This window comes from Ziziphus jujuba, chromosome 4 (assembly GCF_031755915.1).
Source record: "Ziziphus jujuba cultivar Dongzao chromosome 4, ASM3175591v1".
Taxonomy (NCBI): domain Eukaryota; kingdom Viridiplantae; phylum Streptophyta; class Magnoliopsida; order Rosales; family Rhamnaceae; genus Ziziphus; species Ziziphus jujuba.
In genome coordinates, this window is record NC_083382.1 from 29,287,944 (window position 1) to 29,309,815 (window position 21,872).

Below are 21,872 nucleotides of genomic sequence, written 5' to 3' on the forward strand. Positions count from 1 at the left end.
CCTTCTCGCGTGCACGTAAAGGGAACTATGCAAAAAGTCCCTTTTTTAAATCTCAATTTTTTTAAATCTCAAAGTGCATGCTTACGCTATACCAGCCATGTTTTTCTGAAATATTGCCAAAATCTTACAAACTTGTCTTGTAACAAAAAATTTATGTCATAGTTTATGTCATAACATATAATACCAAATAATACCAAAAACAGAAAATGTCATACTTTTCCTCTGTCTTTCTCTTTACATAATCTATATGTACTCTCACTTCGTATATAAAATGAAGGGGGGGGAAAAAAAGGCAAGAAACTCCCTAGCTAGCTAGCTATATATATTTTTCGTTTCTTTCTTTTTCTCGGACATTCTTAAAGTAAAATAAGATTTGGGTTATGGCAAAATACACATTTTCCTCGGAAAGGGAAAAAAAAAAAAAAGATTTGGGTTATAACAACATACACATTTTCCTCGGAAAGAAAAAATAATAATTTGGGTTATAGCAAATACACATTTTCCTCAGAAAGAAACAAAAAAAGAAGAAAAAAGTCCAGAGTAATATATATATATATGTATTAGAGAAATTATATATGTAGATGCAAATTTAAAGCATTTTGTTGCAATAAATGAATTCCAAGTTAGGCATGACACTTTTTGGATGCTTCCTTTCCTTACCTCCTCCTTCAATGGACAATAATTGTCACAGAGAGGCCGCAAAATTAAGAGCTAAAATATTAACCCTCATTAAATATTCTACAACTACCGTATATGACAAAGTATAATTTTTTTTATATATAATAATAATATTATCCAATTTATAGAATCTAATAAAAAACAGTGCATAGTGAATCTTATCCAAACAAAATGCAGAGAAAGAAAAAGAGGGGGAAGAATAGAGGATAAAGCCAATGAAAAAAAAAAAAAACAAAAAAAGAATGAAAGAAAGATAGTCAAAGTCAGATATATGAATACAAGAGGACTTAACGGAGGATTAGAGAAACTGTTTCATGGGCATCCCAAAGGCATGTGATCCCATTACCCTACTATTAAGACGAAATTACTAAGACCACCCCCGCAAGAATTTATGTTGGAAAATGATCAGAGCACTCAAACAGACCATTAAAATTTCAATACTATCCTCCCTTCATCAATCAGATATGAATTCCTGCAAAACTTTAGGCATTAAGGGCTACAATTGTCTTTTCATGGTATATGAGTTGCCCCATTTAACAAGTTGATAGATGACAAAAAATCATAAGTTGGAATTGATTTGATGAGATTCACAGTTTCACAACCTCTCTGTTCCTCTCTTTCTCTCTCTGCCCTCTCTCTGCTATTTAATCCATGCTGAATGGCACACACACACTCCTTATTTCCCATCACTCACACACAACTAGGAAGAAAGACAAAATTTTCTTTCCTTTCTTTTTTTTATTTTATTTTTGGAAGCTTTGCTCTCTTCTTCTTCATTGAGGCAGAGTGAGAGTGACCCATGGATAAATTTAAAAGACAGATCTTGGTTGCCATGGTCTTTGCTTGGCTTCTTGGTTTGCTTAGTAATGCAAGCCATGGAGTAATACTAAATGAAGAAGAAGAAGCTGATAGGATCACGGCACTTCCTGGGCAACCAAACGTCTCTTTCCAGCAGTTTTCAGGATATGTTACTGTTAATCAAGCAGTTGGTAGAGCTCTCTTTTACTGGCTCACTGAGGCTGTTCATGATCCTTTGTCAAAACCTTTGGTGGTTTGGCTCAATGGAGGTAAGGAACCAAAAAAATAAAAAAATAAAATAAAAAACCAACTTTTTCCTTTACATTTTTTTTTTTTTTTTAAGTTCAGTTTTACTCTTTTTAAGATGGTTTTAATAAAGTAATATTTATTTTTCTCACTGTTGTATTGCCTTTTAGCGATATGTATTATTTTATATTTGTTTTATCATTTGGTAGGTTAGCTTTTTAATTAATATTATATAGGTTTTCAACTGACATAATATATAACATATCATGCACCAAAAAATTTATGAAACATTCTAAGTATATATTCTAATTCTCTCTGTAAAATATTTTAGAGAAGAAAAATGTAATATAAGTCTATAATTGTGCAATATTTCCTGGCTTTTTTAATTTTCTATTTTCTTTCTTTTTCTTTTTTCTTTGTTTTGTTTTGTTTCCTGTTTTATTGAATTGAAAATAACCACTTTTTTCTGGTAAAAAAGAGTGTTTTGGCTTTCTTTAAGCCTCATTATTGTTTTGGAGTAAAAGACAGCTTTTAATTTTCCAGATCAGATGCTTTAAATTCTTTGTACCCGAAAGAAAAATGTAAAAGCCTGGAAAAAAAAAAGTAAGAAAAAAAAAAAGGAGATCAAATATCCCAAAATCGATCTATCCATGGCCTATCAAAAAGGCTTGGAATGATGACCTAACTACCAATGAATGCTTCAAATCCATAAACACCACAACCAAATTTCCCAGTTTCAATATATAGCTTTATTATAGTGGGTGTAGTAATAAAACCCAAACTTGGCCTCCAATAAATAAAAACACACAAAACAAATAAAACCAAAACTTGGCCTCCAAATAAATAAAAACACACAAAACGACACCCTTCTCTCTCTCTCTCTCTCTCTCTCCTAGTTAAAAAAAAGCAAGCAATGGGTATTAACTGCAAGGGTGCATGAATGCTTGAAAGCAACCAAAAACAAACTTCATTAAATAAGTTGCATAGCCATTTGCAGTTCCTTCTTGCCACCTTTATCGGTTTCTGCCGCTGAAATCATCAATGCATGCATATAGTTAACTTTTGACCCCTATTAATTAAGCCCTGTTTACACCTTTTGCTTAAATATTGCATATATGCTTAAGAAAAAAATAATTAATTAATTTTGTTTATCTTTTCAATTTGGTGTTCAATTAATTTTTTGTTAATGATTTTTTTTTTTTTGACGTTTTTGCTGAAATTAGGCCCTGGTTGTTCTTCTGTGGCGTACGGAGCATCCGAAGAGATTGGACCATTTAGAATAAACAAAACAGCATCAGGATTAAACTTCAACAAGTTCTCATGGAACACGGTTGCTAACCTTTTGTTCTTGGAAACTCCTGCTGGGGTTGGCTTCTCTTACAGCAATCGATCCTCTGATCTGTTTGATACAGGGGATCGCCGCACTGGTTAGTACTAATTGATTATTTTATAGTAATACCTTCTATCAAACACACTGTTACTTTTTTGAATGCTTACAAATATTATTAATTTTGGTAGGCCATATAGTGAAAGACTAGCAAGCAGCATTATATAATTAATGATGGATTTTTATATATATGGTCCTAATTGTAGAATACTTTGTATGATTGGTAGTTTAGATTAAAAGATCTTGACTTAGAAACCCCAATCATGGTTAGTTAATTATTTGAACGGTCCGAATTATTATAAAAGGTGAGACACATTTTCGTGCAAATATATTTATAGTCTGTGTAAAAGATTTATGATGAAATGTGATTTGAATTTGAATCATTCAAAAATCAGTTAATTAGTTTAGATCATTAATTTTTTAATATGTATATGTATGATCAAATATATACATATATGTAACATTCTCTATTGATCTTCTCATTGCTCCAATTATACCCTTTTCTTTTTTTCCTTTTTTTCTTCTAAGTTTCATATTGATTTAATAAATAGTTAACGATTAACTAAAAAAATATTACATAAAACAATTTTTTTTTATTTTTTATTTTTGGGTCATCACATAGCTAAAGTTGTGCTAGGCAGACGTTAAAGTTACAGTTGTCCCACACCGACATTTTTTTTTTTTTTTTGAAACGCCGACATGCATATTAAAGTAAACCAACTTGTGACAGCATAATATAAATTGTAAATTAAAACCCGTCGGTTAGGTCCTATTAAAACCGACTTATAATTGTGCAAATTGTCATATCACAAACCTATTGGCGAAGTAACAAATAGTGAAGACGTAAATATTTATAATTTAAAGCAATTAATTTGATTGGTTAATCATATATGAATATGATGATTCAGCGAAGGACTCACTCCAATTCCTTATTCAATGGTTGGATCGATTTCCAAGATACAAGGGCCGAGAAGTTTATCTTACTGGAGAGAGCTATGCAGGCCATTATGTTCCTCAGCTGGCTAAGCAAATTATGACCTATAATCAACATTCCAAGCACCCAATCAATCTCCAAGGAATTATGGTATATATATATATATATATATATATATATGTATGTATGTTAAATATACACACATAAAATTTTTAGTATCAGCTTGAATGCTGAAAGTATAGTCAGACTTGCCTAGCTATATTGGCATATAACTGAATTTTTTACCAATTACCAAATTATATATGGGTATAACTAAGCGACATGCATATGCACATATATTTCTCATTTAAAATAAAAAAGAAAAAAGGAAAAAAAAAAAAAAATATATATATATATATATATAGATATATATTTAGAATCCAGAATGTTTGGCTATACTATATATGTGTAATATCAAAAGAGACTTTTGAAAATGCAGGTGGGGAATGCAGTGACAGACAACTACTATGATAACCTTGGGACGGTGACGTATTGGTGGAGCCATGCCATGATATCAGATAAGACCTACCGGCAGCTCATCAACACTTGTGATTTTCGCCGGCAAAAGGAATCGGATGAATGCGAATCACTGTACAGCTATGCCATGGATAAAGAATTTGGCAACATCGACCAGTACAACATTTATGCACCCCCTTGCAATGTCAACTCCGATGGTTCAACTTCTTCTCCCACTCGCCACTCCATGCATTTGCCTCATCGACCCCATCATCCGGTAATTTTCTTCTAAATTAATAATCAATTTAATATGATATCGGAGCTTTAATTATTTATCTATATCGTCACAATAGATTAACAAAATAGATTAACAAAACTTATTATGTTATATATTTCTTAGATATTCCGGCAAATGTCAGGCTATGATCCATGTACGGAGAAATATGCTGAAATTTACTACAACAGGCTGGATGTACAGAAAGCACTTCATGCCAACATAACCAAAATTCCTTATAAGTGGACTGCTTGTAGGTCAGTAATTTTACTTAGTCGTTATAACATCAAAATTTTCCCCCAAAAAAATCATTGCTACAAATATATGTCTAATGAAATAATTGCTTATTATCTAATTTTTGTTAACGGATTGTGGGTGTATATTGCAGCGAGGTTCTGAATCGAAATTGGAACGATACAGATGTTTCCATTCTTCCAATCTATAAGGACATGATAGCTGGTGGTATTAGAGTTTGGGTTTTCAGGTTGGCATTATATATATATATATATAGAATCTACCATATCTAAATAAATATAAATCAATTTTTTTATCTGTTATTCAATTTTTTTGAACAACTGTCTGTCAATTTCTTATCTGTTATTCAATTTTTTTTTAACTGTATTAAGCAATTAAAAAATATACAATGATGAATATAATTGGTGTGTTGTTTAACAATTTAAAAGGCAGTATAAGATTTTAAAATAAAAATTCAATATATAATTAAATACAATTAATTAATAATTATCATATTAATAATGATTTTACTAATGAAAATCACATTGTTAAATAAATAGTAAAATTCTATTCAATTGCTTATATATATATATGTATAGTTCGTTTATAATATAGATGTTTGATCGTTTTTATCGTATGAAAGTCTATAAAAATAATAATTTTTTAGTAAATCATTATTAATACTATCACACAAATATAAATATTAATAACGATTTAAAAATTATATTTTTTACGAACACCCATACCATATAATTTTTATATACTTATATATATATATATATATATATATAAACATGCATGTATGTATGTATGTATATTAATATATTTACATGAGAGCTTGAAATATTAATTGCAGTGGGGATGTGGACTCAGTAGTACCAGTTACAGCAACTAGGTACTCCCTAGCACAGCTAAAACTAGCAACAAAAGTTCCATGGTATCCTTGGTATGTCAAAAAGCAGGTCAGTAAAATAATTAAACCACACATTTTCTTCTCAACCTGCTCTAAAATTAAATAATAGTACAAATATATATATATTATCAAATTCCTATATTAATTATTGTTTGTTTGTCATTATCTATCAAAAAACAAAAGATTGTTCTGATCAAAGGGTTCTGTGGCCCAGAGAGTGTAAACTAGAGAGGTCCTTTCTAATTAAATGTGTTATGGATTTTCAATAATATAATTGAGCTTATTTTGGGGGTGTTTTTTTGGACAAGCTCAATCAGCGCAAAAGCCTACCCTAGTGGATTTCTGTCCTTATTAGGATTTTCCATGTCTTTATTAGGATGTCTATTTGGCTATCTGCCCTTGTTATATTTTCTCAATGGCATTCCTCCAGATACAGCCGACACTAGTATTTGTCTTGTTTCTGGGGCATGTAGCTATCCATATACCTAACACTTACCGAATCAAATATTATTCATGATCAAGGTCTTTGATTTTTGATTGACACTACTAAGCAGCGAACCCATACCTGCATGCCCACGTGTTGAAGTGAAACCCTAATTGAATATTTGAACCCAAAGTCTTTTTAAGATCCAATAGGTGGCCGCCTAGTTATGTAGACCAACAGAGTGAACAATATTAGCCACCACTTAATTAAACATGTTTCAAACTTCTTTTAGCAACGACCCAGTTGCAAAATATAATTTCTCTAATCAAGATCACAATGTATTTTTGTACACTAAAAGGAACGAGGAAATGATTCGAATCCAAATACTAGAACAAATTAGCTGGTTAGTCGCGTAGGCATGAATAGTGAATTAGCCCCCACTTAATTGCTATTGTAACATGTTTCAAATGGTTTCATCGGGACAATTCAGAACTTTACTAATTATGTTGTGCTGATCATGTATATACACTGAAGGTGGGGGGTTGGACAGAGGTATATGAAGGATTGACGTTTGCAACGGTAAGAGGAGCAGGACATGAAGTCCCACTTTTCAAACCTAGAGCTGCACTTGAGCTGTTCAAATCATTTCTAAAAGGAAAGCCTCTTCCAAAGTCTTGAATATTTTATTGGGTTAGCAAAAAGGAGAAAGGGGGATAAAGAAAAAAAAGTTATTGTCCCACATACATTTGATTAATTATTAATTTATGTTTTTGAGTATTTTTATTGTCATTAATTTTTACAAACAAGGAGTAGGGAGAGGAGAGGCAGAGAAAGTTTGATTAATTAATTAATGTGTTACGTAGATTAGGGAAAATTTGAAAAATTAATTAACGAAGAAAAGTAATTTTGTTCGTATAGTTATGCATTTGTTTGAATCTGACTCTGGTAGTGAATCCAAAGGGAAACCAAAAGGGTATTCAAGCCTCATCTAGATCCATGGCCAGCTCAATTTTCTAATTTCTCTGTGTTTTTTTTATTTTTATTTTTATTTTTTTATGTTTTAATTTTTTTGCTTTCAAGGAAGAAACTCTTGGTCTCTAAATTAAGGAGATAATAATCATGAGAATTTTTGTTTATAGAAGAGTTAAAGAAAATATGAGCATGTCTTACATGGCAATTGGTATTTAAAAAAAAAAAAAAAAAAGTCATCCATATTTTGTGCTCTTGTGGTAAGGATCAAATAAGGTCTTTAATTTGAAAACTAACATGGGTTTTTCTTTTTTAGCCCTTAAATTGTATAAAGTTGAAATTTAAAATTATATTTATTAATTATCCAATCCGATAAGGTTCATTTTTCCTAAATAGAATTTTAGTATGTCATTAAACTAATATTTGACAACTTTTTAAATTCTAAATATTAATCCTTGGTCTGATCTAATAATCATTAAATGTGAACATTACGTAAACCTGACTGGATTACTTAAATCTAGCTGGAAGTATATATATTATATATATATAAGTAGAAATAACATGGTAGAATATTTATGGAGAGAGACTATGTGACAATCCGTCTCACATTTAGAATTTAGAATTTAAATTTTATTTGGTTTGATTAGGATTGATTAGTTGGATTGTAAGTGGGCCCTAAATTTAATTTTTTATTAGTTAATAATTTGAATTTGATTGGCATACTGTATCGTATAGCTCGTCAATATAAATTTATAGACTAGTGGTAGGTTGAAATTTTTAAATATCAATATTTATCTATGTCCAAATGAGTTTTGAATTTGTCATTTAATGGACCCTAGGCCTATATATATACATTAAGGATCATGTCTGATAGTAAACAAATAAAAAAATATCCAAAAATTCTCAAAATCTACCACCAACCAAGTCACATAGGCTTTTTACTTTCCTAGCCACCGTTGACCACCATGTGCCGAATAAGGGTGTTGCCAGTCATTTGGCAACCTCGGCCTTTACATCTTTGGCCAAATTACCACCAGATGCTCCCTGAATTGAGCCAACGAAATCCAATGGTGCTGGAGATTTTTGCATTTTTGGACAATTCTAGGCAAACCCATACCCTTTACCCATTATTTTTGGATGCTCTGAGCTAGAATTAGGCCTTCGTTTGTTGAATTCTTCATGATTTGAAAGACTCATCAACATTAAATTTGATCAAATTTTCTAACGTGTTTTCCGACCACTAGCGACGTTTTTGGACCAAAGTGAGCTTGGATTCTTGTTACCTATTCACAAGCTTTCTATTAATATAACATAAGCTTTCTATTAATATAAAGTTTGTGAATTTTGGACATCATTTAATAATTTTTTCATTTTTAGGTTAATTAGTTTAATAGAGAATAAAATTAGACTTTATTTGGATACAGTTAGACAATTTGGACAAAGTTGAAGTTAAATTAGTGTAAGTGTAATTAGGTATTAGTAGAAGCCAATAGAATATTTAATTTTATAAAATTGGCATCCAAATAAAAAAATTCCAATTTTGAATATTGGGGTATTTAGGGTTTACGGTATAATTGGACTGTTCGATATCCAATTTTAAAAATTTTAGAGTTATTAAAGTTATTTGCACATTAGTAGGCACTCAATGTTTTGATTTAATTTTTGGAGTATAAGGAATATCTTATTATTATTTTAGATATCAAGATTGATATTAGAGGGGAGCCGGTAAAGGAGCTAGTTTGAACTGTGATCTATAGGTAAACTTTATTTTCTAAAATGGTTTTGAAAATTATGTATTTGGTTATATGTGATATATATAAATTATCCAATTATTATTATTTCTAGAATTATTTGAATTATATGATTTATCATATGTTATGAAATAATTATTTAATTTATCATGTTATGGTATATAAAAGGAATGATTTAATATAAATAAATTCTGGTTTATAGTTATACAAATATATATATATATATATATATATATTTATGCAAGTATATGAGGGGATATTTTAAAACGATGATTATGGTATTATTTAAATAGTTATATAAATATGTCGGGTTATAAGTTCGATACCGGGTTCTGAATTTTTGCATACCATATTATACCATTGATATGAATTTGTTGGATTATGTTTATGCGCACTTATTTGACCATCCTTTACTTGATCATGTGATTCTTGAACTTGAATGGAAAGTCTCAATCTACGATGTCTCTGGAACACCAAAGGTCACATTGATAGTTTCTCCCTTGGTAATCGACAACACATTGTAATGCTAATGTGGTCGTGCGACAAATTATGGTTATATAATACACAGGATTATTTTTGTTACACTGTAGATACTGTATATGGTTATATATATTATCAATTACCAATTTTTATATATCAAAATTCGTAAAAATATTATTTTCGTTATAATGTAGTAGATATCATTGGTTTTAATTTCTGTATCTTATGATTTATAAAATTGTTATGTAGGCGATAATTATGAATTTTGTGAAAACTGTTTGTCAAAAGTAACGCTCAAAGCGTGATAGTGAGGTCTTGAAAGGAATGGTTTTTTGCAAAATAATCTTTAGTTTCATAATATTTTACTTATTTATTTACTAAACTCGTCTCATAGTTTTGTATTTTTAAATTGTTCTCCTAGGCCTCATTCGACAGTTGGTGCATATTATATTTGGACACCATTTCATCATCACTCTCATATATTTCGTTGTTATCGCATCTTCACCTTCGACATATTTCCGTTGCAGATATATTGTATTTTTCCTGCTTTTTATGAAACTATTATTTATTTTGTTTTATTTATCTTTGGACTCGTTTACTTTCTTTGGATTAGTTTTTTGAAAAATAATCTTTAGTTTCATAATATTTTACTTGGTCACTTACTAAACTGATCTCATAGTTTTGTATTTTTAAATTGTTCTTCTAAGCCTCAACTAACAGTTGGTGAATACTACATTTGGATGCTGTTTCATCATTACCCTCATACATTTCATCGTTATCATATCTTAATCTTCATTGCATTCCCACAATGGATGTATTATCTTTTTCCTGCTTCTTATGAAACTATTATTTATTTTTGAACTCATTTACTTTCTTTTAATATGCTTTGATTGATTGATTTGATATGTATGCTCTTTTTTTTTTTTTTTTCTTGAGTTAGAACCTTTAATGGGTATGACTATGATTTCAAAATTTCTATTAAAACTGTTTAATTTTCTCTTTTATGTTATTGGGAGATCTAGCTGAAATCTCGATTCTAATTCAATAGAGTTTCTCTAGATGGAGCCATTTTGGGAAGGGCCATAGGATCGATCTTATCATATTATGAAGGTCAACATCCAAAACTGTCATATCGAAATAATTTTTGTGAACTAATGGTTGTGGATAGCTGATCCTTACAATCTCTTGCCATATCAAAATTGTATACAAGGATATAAATGAGTCGAGTCAAACCAAGTATTGATATTCTCAAGTTCGGATACATTATTTTATGAATACTCAAGCTCACAAAATTTTGAAATTACTTACTCAAACTTGACTCATTTCATTACAAAAAGCTCAAGCTTAACTCAGTTCAACTTGTTACATCATACAAATTTAAAAACTTAAATATTTGTTTTTTTAAATAAAAATTTTAAAGTTAATAATTAACCAATTTCAATTATTATATTAATTTTATTATGAAATTAATTTACTTTTATAAACTTTATAAACTTAAAATATAAAAAAAATATTATTTATGCATTATGGATATCCAATGTGCTTCAGTTTAAAATACATTTTTTTTATTATATATAAATACATATAAATAATGAATTCGAATTATTCATGAACTTATCACAAGTTTAATTTATTGTTTAAGATCGGCTCTCGAACTTCATTTCTTGCTCAAGCCCAGCTTATTCTCTTTATGAATCGAATTCAAACGAATTAAAAACGAGTTGGACTTGAGCCGATCACAAATTGCTTGAGCTTATTTACAGCCTTAACTATATATATAAATATATATTTATAAGAAAATTTTCTTTTAGGAGATAGAACTCAGGATATTCAATATCTTAGACACTTGAACTTCCTACAACACATTCTAGGAATGTATCCCTACAAAACATGATATGGTATTGTGGAACATTCAGTGTCTAGATTATGTTGGGCTTCATCTTCCAAGAGAAAGAAACTTATTAATATATTCATATATATCACTTTCACAAATAATAGAATCCCCCGCCTTATAACTTTGCTATACTGGACACCACCATCGAATGGATCTCTGCCTTCCCACTAGGGGTGGGCTCGGTTTGGATTAGTTCGGTTTTGTGGACTTTTGTAAGCCGAATCGACTAACTCGGTTTGGGTTGAATACAAAACCGAACCGAACTGACCGTCACATTCAATCCAAACCGATGATCATTGTTTGGTTTGGGTTGGGTTCATGGTTTGGGCCATTTTGGGCCTCATGATGGGCTTCGGCCCAAATTTTTTTATTTTTGGTTTGGGCCGGTTTGGGCCTCATGATGGGCTTAAGCCCAATTTTTTTTTATTTTTGGTTTGGGCCGGTTTGGACCTCATGATGGGTTTCGGCCCAAATTTTTTTATTTTTACTATTTTAAGATATGAATTTTGATACATTGAGCCAAAATTGTTTAAAGTCTTTTTTAGGCCTTTTTATTTATCAATCTTCAATCATATTATTATTCATACATTATATTTTAAATTAAATATCTTTTTCAAACTATTATCTAACTTAAATAATTTTAACATACATTCACCTAAGTAAAAATACTAAATAAACTAACTATTAAGCATCAAACATGTGAAATAATACAACATAAAACCATACAACTACAATACAAGTTTATAGCTATCACCTAATTATACAAATACATCATACAACAACAAATAAATTCTACAACAAGTTTACAACCAATATTAGTTATAAAATAGAATACAACCATATTTGATATCTTAAACTTCAAAATTAACTTAGAATTTAATAAACTAACAATACATAAAAATAAAAATTATTTTAAATAGTCTTCTTCCACACACTTCATTCCACGAGCAACCACCATCAACCACAATCCCATTATCACAATATGCCATGCAAAGCCATATTCCATTCATCCTTCAACAAGCATTAAAATTACACATTAAACATTAAATATTAAATGTAACTAGCAATCAATAAACATTAAGTGCAATTTAGTATATTACTAAAATATTATCTAATTTAAAAAATAATTGGAATTAACAACAAACTTACCAAGCAATCATAGATCAATTAGATGGAGGTAGATTTTGTTTTGTAACACAAGATGCTCCTAAACAAATTAAAATATAATATTAAATTAATCAATAAATACTAAAAAGAAGTTGTAAATATTACTAAAAAATTTAAAAACTAATTTTCACCTTCCCACTTCTAATGAACTTCAAATTTCACAAATTGATGCAAAAATAATGAGAAAAAAGGCTAATAACTTACCTGCAAATTTCTCAACCAAAATCGAACGGAACTTGGAATCCTTATCCTTCCTGTTCCTCTCAGAATGCTTTCTAGTTGAGATTGCCTTCTTAATAAGATGATATAAATCCTCTGGAATTTTAGGAACAAGACCTGACAAAGCATAACAAGTGTCAATAAACATATGTATGCAAATACATGAATACCCATTTATATGTACATATAAGGATTATAGTCAACCAATAACTTCAACTCTGTATGCAAATACATGAATACCCATTTATTAATATGACAAAAGTTCCAGCTATCCAATAGGATCAGATTAGCAAAAGTGTATGACTGAAACCAAACATAAAAAGGGATATAAATTTGAAAAGATACACTGGATTCTATATTATCTTGCTGAAAAATGTTACTACACAAATTTAAGCACCGAGCTGACATTAAATACGTATTGAACCAATGTAAAAGATGTATTGGCTATCAAATACAACATCTAAGTTTTTATAACATTGTTAAACCAACAATGAGTAGCTCAGTTAGCTAACAAACCAACCTATGTTGTAAATCTGGATAATTATACAAATAATTAAAATCTAAAATGAATTCATATGAAATTAAAGGAGAAAGTTCTCACAATGCATAGATATATATATATATATATATATTTTTAATCTTTCCTCATATCCAATTAGTTAATTACCAATGAATGTAATCCAAGAGCAAAAATCGAAATTTAAATGACAGCCATTTTCTTATTTATAACCCAAGTAAGGAAGAAAAACAACAAATGAAGTTGAGGTGGAAAGAGATGGGTGGTAAGAAATAGAGAGACTAATCTAATGCAGGTATAAACCATAGGCATCAGCAGAAATAATCCTACACGGTAAAAAACAGAAAAATCCTAATATATATATATATATAAAAAAGATATTTCTTTTCGTCATCCAAAATTCTAAGCAACCAAACAGTCACAACCGCACATTTCCATTTCCAAAATCTCGCACTTTTATTACAAAACACACAAAGATTGAAAAACAAAATCACCGAATACCTACTTTACAAACTGTGAAAAAAAAAATTTGATTTTGCAATACAAATGCTTCACAAAAAGAAATAAAATTAGAGGTTTTTAGAGAGAGAGAGAGAGAGAGAAACTCACAGTGATGTTAAGAAACTACCATTGAAGCTCAAAACCAGTCCTCTGCTCCAAAGACTGTTTGATGACAAAGAAAGAAATGGGCGTCTTGCAGATGCGAGAGAGGAAGACACTTCCTTTCTCTCACGGGGAAGGGGAAGCGTGTTTTAATTGGGAGAGAATGGCTTAAAATATATATGTACAGAGGAGACAGAGGAGGCAGAGACGGTGGTAGAGGCAGAGCCAGAGGATCTAGAGGAACTTTAGGAACCCTTCTCTTCAAATACCACTGGCTAGTGCAGACGAACCCTTCTCTTCAATGTCAACAAAAAAAAGCAAAGGAACTTCAGTTGCCGGCTAGATCTGTGAGAAAGAGAGAGAAACAAATGAGAAAAAAAAGCATGAAAACAAAACCCTAACAGAGAAGCTGAACCCTAATTTGTCCAATTAGTTGCCGATGCCCGACGGTACCACACCATACAGAGAGAGAGAGAGAGAGAGAGAGAGAGAGAAGCAATAATACAATATGAGAAATGGCTAACCTTAGAAAAGTTCCTGGAGAGGTGGAAAGAGATGAGAGACGAAGGCAAAGAGCAAGAGATACGGTATAAGGCTATAAGCATCAGATTTCCTTTTTAATTTTCAAGCATCAAATTCATAGAAAAAGTAAAAGCTACGATTGGTATGGATCGGTTCGGTTTGGGTTGGATAATTTTCTACCTACCCATAACCCGAACCAAAAATGACAGATCTTCTGCATCTGTAACCGAACCGACCCGATTAAAACTTAAAAACCAACCCAAACCGACCCAAATAGTTCAATTCGGGTGGGTTGGTCGGTCCAAGTCGGGTTTTGCCCACTCTTACTTCCCACCTCATAAGTTTGCTATACTGGACGACCACCATCTAATGGATCGCCGCCTTGTTATAATGATTGCATGTGACCGCATGTTTATCTTGATTCCCTACCATAAAGATAAAGTGGGCAACATTATCTATTGTAGCAAAATTTTTCAACCTTAATATTTTTTATTATTTTCTAAGAGCAGAAAATATATTTTTTTAAAATTTTATTTATTATTATTATTATCATTATTATTTCGATAATATAATAAATTGGGTGACCAGAGAACTAAGTGTGATTAATTGGTACAATTTGTCTCTTTAAATTAAGCCTCTTTTGTTGGGGGAAATTAATGTTCTATGCCTGCAGAACATACTATTAATTTTAGATATATATGGATTAAAGCTAATTAACTAGGATAATAATTGAACGTAATTTGCACCATCAAGTGCGTTATGAATATTTCCTTAGATGTCGTTTCTTTATGATCAATTTGGTTTTGAGTTGATTATTAATTAAAATTTTTGGATAATAATGTTGAATCATTTACCATTCCATTTAAACCATTTAAATAGATTGATACGACGATCATCACATATACATATTAACACATTTGTAAATTAAATAATCCAAGCGGAATTATTTTATTTTATTTTTTTTGGGTTCAACCATATTAAGCAGAATATATAAATACACTTTAGTACGCACGAATATTATATATATTATTATAATAAATATTTTTTTGAGGTTAAAAATTACAATATATTTTAAATTAAAATGAACGAGTTTTCATCAAATTTGATTGAATCTAGGATTTCTAGATGTATTCTAGGTGGTTTTCAATTATTTTAAATAAATAATCTAAATGTTTTAATTTGGTATAAATGATATATTTTCTTTTTATTTTAGATATATTTCATGCTAGTTTTAGATATATAAAACCTATCCAATCTAACACATCCAATATTATACATAAAAAAATTATATTGGTCATCATTAATGAAATAAATTTACATATCAAACAATAATTTAAATAATTATAATTAAAAAGTTCATTTTTAAAATTTTATAATAAAAAATAAAAAATTAAATATTTCAATTAAAATTTAAAAAATAAAATGGTGATTGTTACATAATAAGTAACATAAATACTCATATTTAACATCAATCCCATATGGTTTATTTATTGAATAGTTTATGTGCTTATATGGAAGTTGTGTTCAAGTTGGAGATATAATTAACAGACTAAATGATTTTATGCTTGGAACTAATCAACCTTATGTTGACTCGCATGTGAAAACTCTTATATATGTCAACGTGAAATAAACACACGCGAAAGCAAATCACCATTTCAAAGCTTTTAGAGCCCACCAAATTAACCGTATAGATTATGCAATTAATTATCTCTCTATGATTAAAAAAATTAAGTGTCTTTCTTAATTTCATAATTAAAAACCCCCACAACTATGTCTTTGGTGTGACACATATTAATATTTAAATTTGAAATTAACTTCTTGTTTTTTTTTTGGTAAAGAGATAGTGATAAATTAAGCTATCTATAAGAAAAAAATCAGACCTAATTAAATGTCAATATTATCAATCATATAATATGAAGTTTGGTAGCGCTTGTCAACTACACCAATGGCACATGCTTGACTTTCCTATATATCTTTCTACTTAACCACTTGAATTTCACATTTTTATTTTTCTATCTTTGTATCTTAGGATTTGAGAAAATATCTATCCAACCACAAAATTTTCAGACTACGAAGACAAAGATGATGAAGCATATAACCAATTGGAAAGCTACACAATTTTATTTTTATTTGTTATTATTTTTTTTCTAGACAGGTTGGACCTTGTCTTCTGCATGCCCGTTAAATTAACCCTGAAATTCTTGTTGGTTTCGAAGGCAAACATGGCCCAACTAGAGTTATATTGGTCTTTAATTCTGAAAGGTGGCAGCAATTGCATATTTGGGATTGAATGAGTGTATAATACACCCCAACATCTACATAATCTGAACAAAAACAAAACCGATTTAATAATTAATACTATATATTTATATATAATAGAAACATTTTTTTTTTTTTTGATAAATATGATTAAAACATATCCATGGTTATCACCCTGGTTACGTGTATAATTATGGAAAACACATCTATAGTTATCACTTCGGTAACATATAATTATCAGAGAAAAGTTAGTTATTAAGATTTTAAATGGAAATAAAACAAACAAAAATGAAATAATAATAACACAACTTTACTTGTCCAAAACTTTGGTTTACTCCGTTGCCATCATTGTTCTGCTAAACATAAAATCTTATGCCACTCTTCGCAGGTTGAACTGTTCAAATCAAGAAGCATTTTATCCAACTTGACATATTCCGGACAGAGACCAATACCATTATTGACCATAAAATTTTAAATCCAGAAACACTTTTTTTTTTTTTTCGTAATAAATAGAATAAAAAACCGAGATAAGTACTTATACATGTCCTGTTTACTTTTCTTTTGACTCGTTGTATCGTGCTCTACTCTTTTATCTTCTTCCTTGCATCCCATCCACTTGCAATCTCAGCATCCGTACAGTTTCAGTATTGACTCTTTTTTTTTTCTTTTCTTTTATTTCCCTTCAAATCCATGGTCTTTCTGATCTTTCCTTGAAACTCCATCGTCAGAGAATTCTCTGATGATTTTGTTGCTTTTCCACTCGCAATCTCCGCATCTGTACAGTTTCAGTTTTGACTTCTTTTTTATTTTTTTTATTTTTTTTTTATTTGGGCTGGTATCCTTTTTCCCTTCAAATCCATGGTCTTTCTGATCTTTCCTTGAAACTTCGTCATCAGAGAATTCTCTGATGATTTTGTCACTTTTGGGTTTTTGTTTTTGATCTTGTTTCACTCTGAGGAATCGTACCCTTTGTTCTTTCATTGACATGGGTTTTTTCTTTTCTTGAATCGCTTTCTTGTTCTTGATTCCTTGCACGGAAAGTTTTTAGATTTTTGATTATTTGGCTATTTGCTAAATTGCTACTGCTGACCATTTTTCTAGATGGAATTGGCACAATTGTTGGTTTTTCTATTAAGCAGATAAAGTTTTTTATTTTTTTTTTATTTTTTTATTTTATTTTCTGGTTTACGGGAATAGAAAATTTCGATTTGAATTGTCAAAGTCTATTTTTTAGCTTCATGACAAAGGAAATTTGAGATGTGGGTATAGTTTGAAATTCATATTCAATCCTGCATTTTTGACCCCCCCAAAAAAAAGTTTTTGGTCATTTTTCTGATACTTTGTCGGCCTTCGGTTTCTTGTATGGATATGGCGGACTGCAAATCTGTGATTCCAGAATTAGAAGGTGAAGAAAACTTGATTGCTGCGGCGAAACACATAGCCAGAGCATTGGGATCGAACAAGAACCTCACAGATGATACAAGAAGAATTTTAGCCGATCTGGGTGTTCAATTGTCCTCCATCTCCACATATTCAGAGAAAAAGGATGAGAATTTGAGTGAGATTGAGAACTGCCTTAATGATGTTCAGGAAAAGATCGCGAGCTGGGAAGCAGATCAATCTATGATATGGGACTCAGGCTCAGATGAGGTTTCTGAGTATCTGAATGCTGCAGATGAAGCCAGGAAATTGACAGACAGATTAGAGAGTTTGTCTTTGAAAAATGAAGAATATGAACTTCTAGGGAGGGCTCATGATGTTCTTCAAACAGCCATGGCTATGCTTGAGGAAGAGTTGGTATACATGCTTGTCCAAAACAAACAACCCTTTGAGCCAGAGCACGTGTCTTTCCGTTCCAGTGAGGAAGATACTTTGGATGAGAGCTCCATAATCTCTTTTGGGGATGATTCAGTTGAGGATTCCATCCTTAGAGACAGTACAAGCAGGGCTTCTGAAGAGTTCATCATCGATTTGGTTCATCCACATGTAATTCCTGAGCTCAGATGCATTGCAAATCTGATGATCAGCTCCAAATATGAAAGAGAATGCACACAGGCCTATACCAGTGTGCGGAAAGAAGCATTGGATGAGTGCATATTCATCCTTGCAATGGAGAAGCTCAGCATTGAAGATGTTCTGAGGATGGAATGGGTCACTTTGAACTCCATGATCAAGGGATGGATTCGTGCTATGAAGATCTTTGTCCGGGTTTATCTTGCTAGTGAGAAATGGCTCAGTGAGCAGATCTTTGGTGACCATGAAAGGATCAACCAAGTTTGCTTTCTTGAGGCATCAAAGGCTTCAATCTTGCAGCTTTTGAATTTTGCTGATGCTATGTCTATTGGCCCCCATAAACCAGAGAAGTTGTTTCGAATCCTTGACATGTATGAGGTTTTGGCAGATCTTGTTCCTGATATAGATACCCTTTACCTTGGTGAAGCTGGTTCCTCAATAACCATGGAGTGGCATGAGGTTTTGGGGAGATTGGGTGACTGTGTGAGAGCAACGTTCATTGAATTTGAGAATGCCATTGCAACAAACCATTCGACAAATCCTATTTTGGGTGGAGGAATTCATCCTCTAACCAGGTATGTCATGAACTATATTAGGACCCTCACTGATTACGGTGACACACTGAATTTGTTACTCAAGGACCATGATGATGAAGTTCATCTTCCATTCTCTCCGGATGTGAGTCCAAGTAAAGAAAATGACAACAAAAGTGGTGGTTTATCAAACAGAATTTCTCCAACGGCTCGCCACTTTTTATCAGTAGCTGCCATTTTGGAATGCAACCTTGATGCCAAGTCCAAGTTGTGCAAAGAAGCTGCTTTACAACACATATTCTTGATGAACAATATACACTACATGGCTGAGAAGGTCAAGGGATCTGAACTGAGGCTTATATTTGGAGACGAATGGATTCGAAAGAGGAACTGGAAATTCCAACAGCATGCAATGAACTATGAGAGAGCTAGTTGGAGCTCAATCCTCTCTTTGTTCAAAGACGAGGGATTACAGAATCCAGGTTCAAATTCTATCTCAAAGATCCTTCTCAAGGAGAGGTTCAGGAGCTTTTATCTAGCTTTTGAGGAAATTTACAGGACACAAACAGGATGGGTAATTCCAGATCTCCAGCTTAGAGAAGACTTGAGAATTTCAACATCCCTCAAGGTAATCCAGGCTTATAGGACATTTGTGGGAAGAAATGCCACTCACATAAGTGACAAGCATATTAAGTATAGTGCTGATGATATGGAGAATTTTCTTTTGGATCTGTTTGAGGGTTCCCCAAAATCATTACAAAATCCTTGTAGAAGGTGATTGCGAATTTGCAGAGAATACTTGAATTATTGTGTTATTTATTTGATAGAGTTGAGGCCCTCCTATGTCTCCCCAATCTGCTTGGTGTATTTGATAATTAAAACAGATTGTTATCCATTTCAAAGCTAATAGAAAAGAAATGGATGGAGCTCTCTACTTTTGCATTTTCATACATGTAATCAGATATGATTTTTGAAATAGTTATGCCATTTGTTTTTTCTTTGTACTTCATCTGATAATACATATTAATTAGAACGAACAAAAATTATGTTTTTGGAGCTCTTGGAGTGGGTATGAGGTGAATCTAAGATCAAAAAATTGGAATCCTGATTAAATATCAAAAACTACAGCAAAAACCCTTAATAGATGGGTATGTGTAGGGTCATGAACACGTGTAATATAAGTCCACATGATTTATCTGTTACTGAGAAACTGATGGTACATGTTCATAGGAGGGGGCTTTAGAGGATTTGTCCCCAACAACCCACATGCTTTTTAGATATTGATGGTGGGTATGGCCCTCGCTAAAGCAAAAGGGTTAAGAAAAAAAAGATAAAGAAAAAAGAAAAAAATTGTAAAGGGTACCAGTGGGTTGATAGATTATGCTGGCTACAGCTAGTGAGTTGAATTTTCAATTCAAATGGTTTTCCAAAGCATCTTGGTCAAGCAGAGGCGTGTCCCACTAATAGTTAGTCTATGGATGAGCCATTTTGTGTCCATCTTAAAAGAATTTACCATTTGAAAGGAACATTAGGAATTTAATTTTCTGTACGTCAAGAGAAAAGTTGAGAAAGGTCATCAATGGTGGCAAGAGATATTTATACGGACATTGAATTTGGTCATAAGCCTCGATCTCTTGGGTCTTGTGGCTGAGGAAAGCCCTCTGAGCTAAGCATTCTATTTTTTCTATTTTTCTTTTCTTTTATTGAATAAGCATTTTCATTAAATATTCAGCTTGTGTTTGTTATTTATTGGTGAAGATGGACCAGCTCATTTACCCAAAAAATAAAAAAAATAAATTGCTCGGCGGACCAGATAAAAAAATGAAAAAAAAAAAAATGCCCAATTGTGCATTGTCTATTAAATGAAACTTGAAAACTTTATGGAGGCCTTGGATGTGGATGGTAAAGACGTTAGAATTTAGAACTATGATTCATTTACCTTTTATTTTTTCTTATTTGCTTACTTTTCTTTTTTGATAAACTATTTGCTTACTTTTCTGTGTCAGATAGAGAAAGAGAGACAAAGGCATATGGTCTTCAACCCCTCAAGTCAACCTAACGAGAAAGGACAAACTGACACCTGCATTTACAAAAACATAAAATTACAAAAATAAATAAATATAGTTCTCTGATTTTCAAAGCCTCAAAGGTAATCAAACTACATTTAAAAAAAATTAAAACAAAAAGAAAAAAATAATCATATGGCAAATAGAAGAAGTTGTCAAGAATGAAAGCATCACTCTTTATGCAAGCATGACGTAGAGGGTAACTATTATTCTGGATTCTCAATCGTTTGATTCATTTTAATACATTTACTTTTCTTTTCTTTTCCTTTTTCTTTTTTCTTTTTTTTTTTTTCAGCACCATATACAAAATTAAAATTAAATTTTAAAATTTTAAAAAAATATATATTAAAAAAAAAAAAAAGTGGAAGAAACTTATCCCCAAGAACAAAAGGCTTGTCGTTCTAACCCATCTCCGTGTACAAATTGAAAGCAGTGGGTTGAATTAGAAGATATAGGGCTTGCCAAAAGCCAATAAATCAAAAAGCTAAATGACAGT

At 31.2% G+C, this 21,872-nt stretch overlaps 2 protein-coding genes and 1 long non-coding RNA gene across 3 annotated transcripts; 2 read left to right on the plus strand and 1 right to left on the minus strand.

Annotated features, from left to right (window-relative positions):
* Positions 1–1,277: 1,277 nt before the first annotated feature.
* Positions 1,278–7,370, plus strand: LOC107415899 (serine carboxypeptidase-like 25). Its single transcript, XM_048471109.2, has 8 exons — positions 1,278–1,745; positions 2,946–3,149; positions 4,018–4,193; positions 4,522–4,815; positions 4,939–5,069; positions 5,201–5,296; positions 5,903–6,008; positions 6,918–7,370. The coding sequence occupies exons 1-8, from the start codon at positions 1,478–1,480 to the stop codon at positions 7,059–7,061; spliced, it is 1,419 nt and encodes a 472-aa protein (XP_048327066.1). The 5' UTR covers positions 1,278–1,477; the 3' UTR covers positions 7,062–7,370.
* A 4,830-nt stretch (positions 7,371–12,200) lies between these two features.
* LOC125422196 (uncharacterized) lies at positions 12,201–14,652 on the minus strand. Its single transcript, XR_007240534.2, has 5 exons — positions 14,508–14,652; positions 13,990–14,328; positions 12,849–12,980; positions 12,627–12,684; positions 12,201–12,488 (listed from the first exon to the last, which is right to left on the minus strand). It is a non-coding gene; the product is annotated as an uncharacterized LOC125422196 (long non-coding RNA).
* Positions 14,653–17,046: 2,394 nt separating this feature from the next.
* On the plus strand, positions 17,047–20,314 carry LOC107415945 (exocyst complex component EXO70E2). Its single transcript, XM_016024385.4, has one exon. The coding sequence runs from the start codon at positions 18,127–18,129 to the stop codon at positions 20,086–20,088; it is 1,962 nt and encodes a 653-aa protein (XP_015879871.3). The 5' UTR covers positions 17,047–18,126; the 3' UTR covers positions 20,089–20,314.
* Positions 20,315–21,872: the final 1,558 nt, after the last annotated feature.

What these genes read in the sequence shown, in the direction of transcription:
- LOC107415899 (XM_048471109.2), top strand. Translation starts at nt 1,478, where the DNA reads ATGGATAAATTTAAAAGACAGATCTTGGTTGCCATGGTCTTTGCTTGG. An exon ending in GGTGGTTTGGCTCAATGGAG is followed by an intron (nt 1,746 to 2,945) that starts GTAAGGAACCAA and finishes TGCTGAAATTAG; the next exon opens with GCCCTGGTTGTTCTTCTGTG. An exon ending in TACAGGGGATCGCCGCACTG is followed by an intron (nt 3,150 to 4,017) that starts GTTAGTACTAAT and finishes ATGATGATTCAG; the next exon opens with CGAAGGACTCACTCCAATTC.
- LOC107415945 (XM_016024385.4), top strand. Translation starts at nt 18,127, where the DNA reads ATGGATATGGCGGACTGCAAATCTGTGATTCCAGAATTAGAAGGTGAA.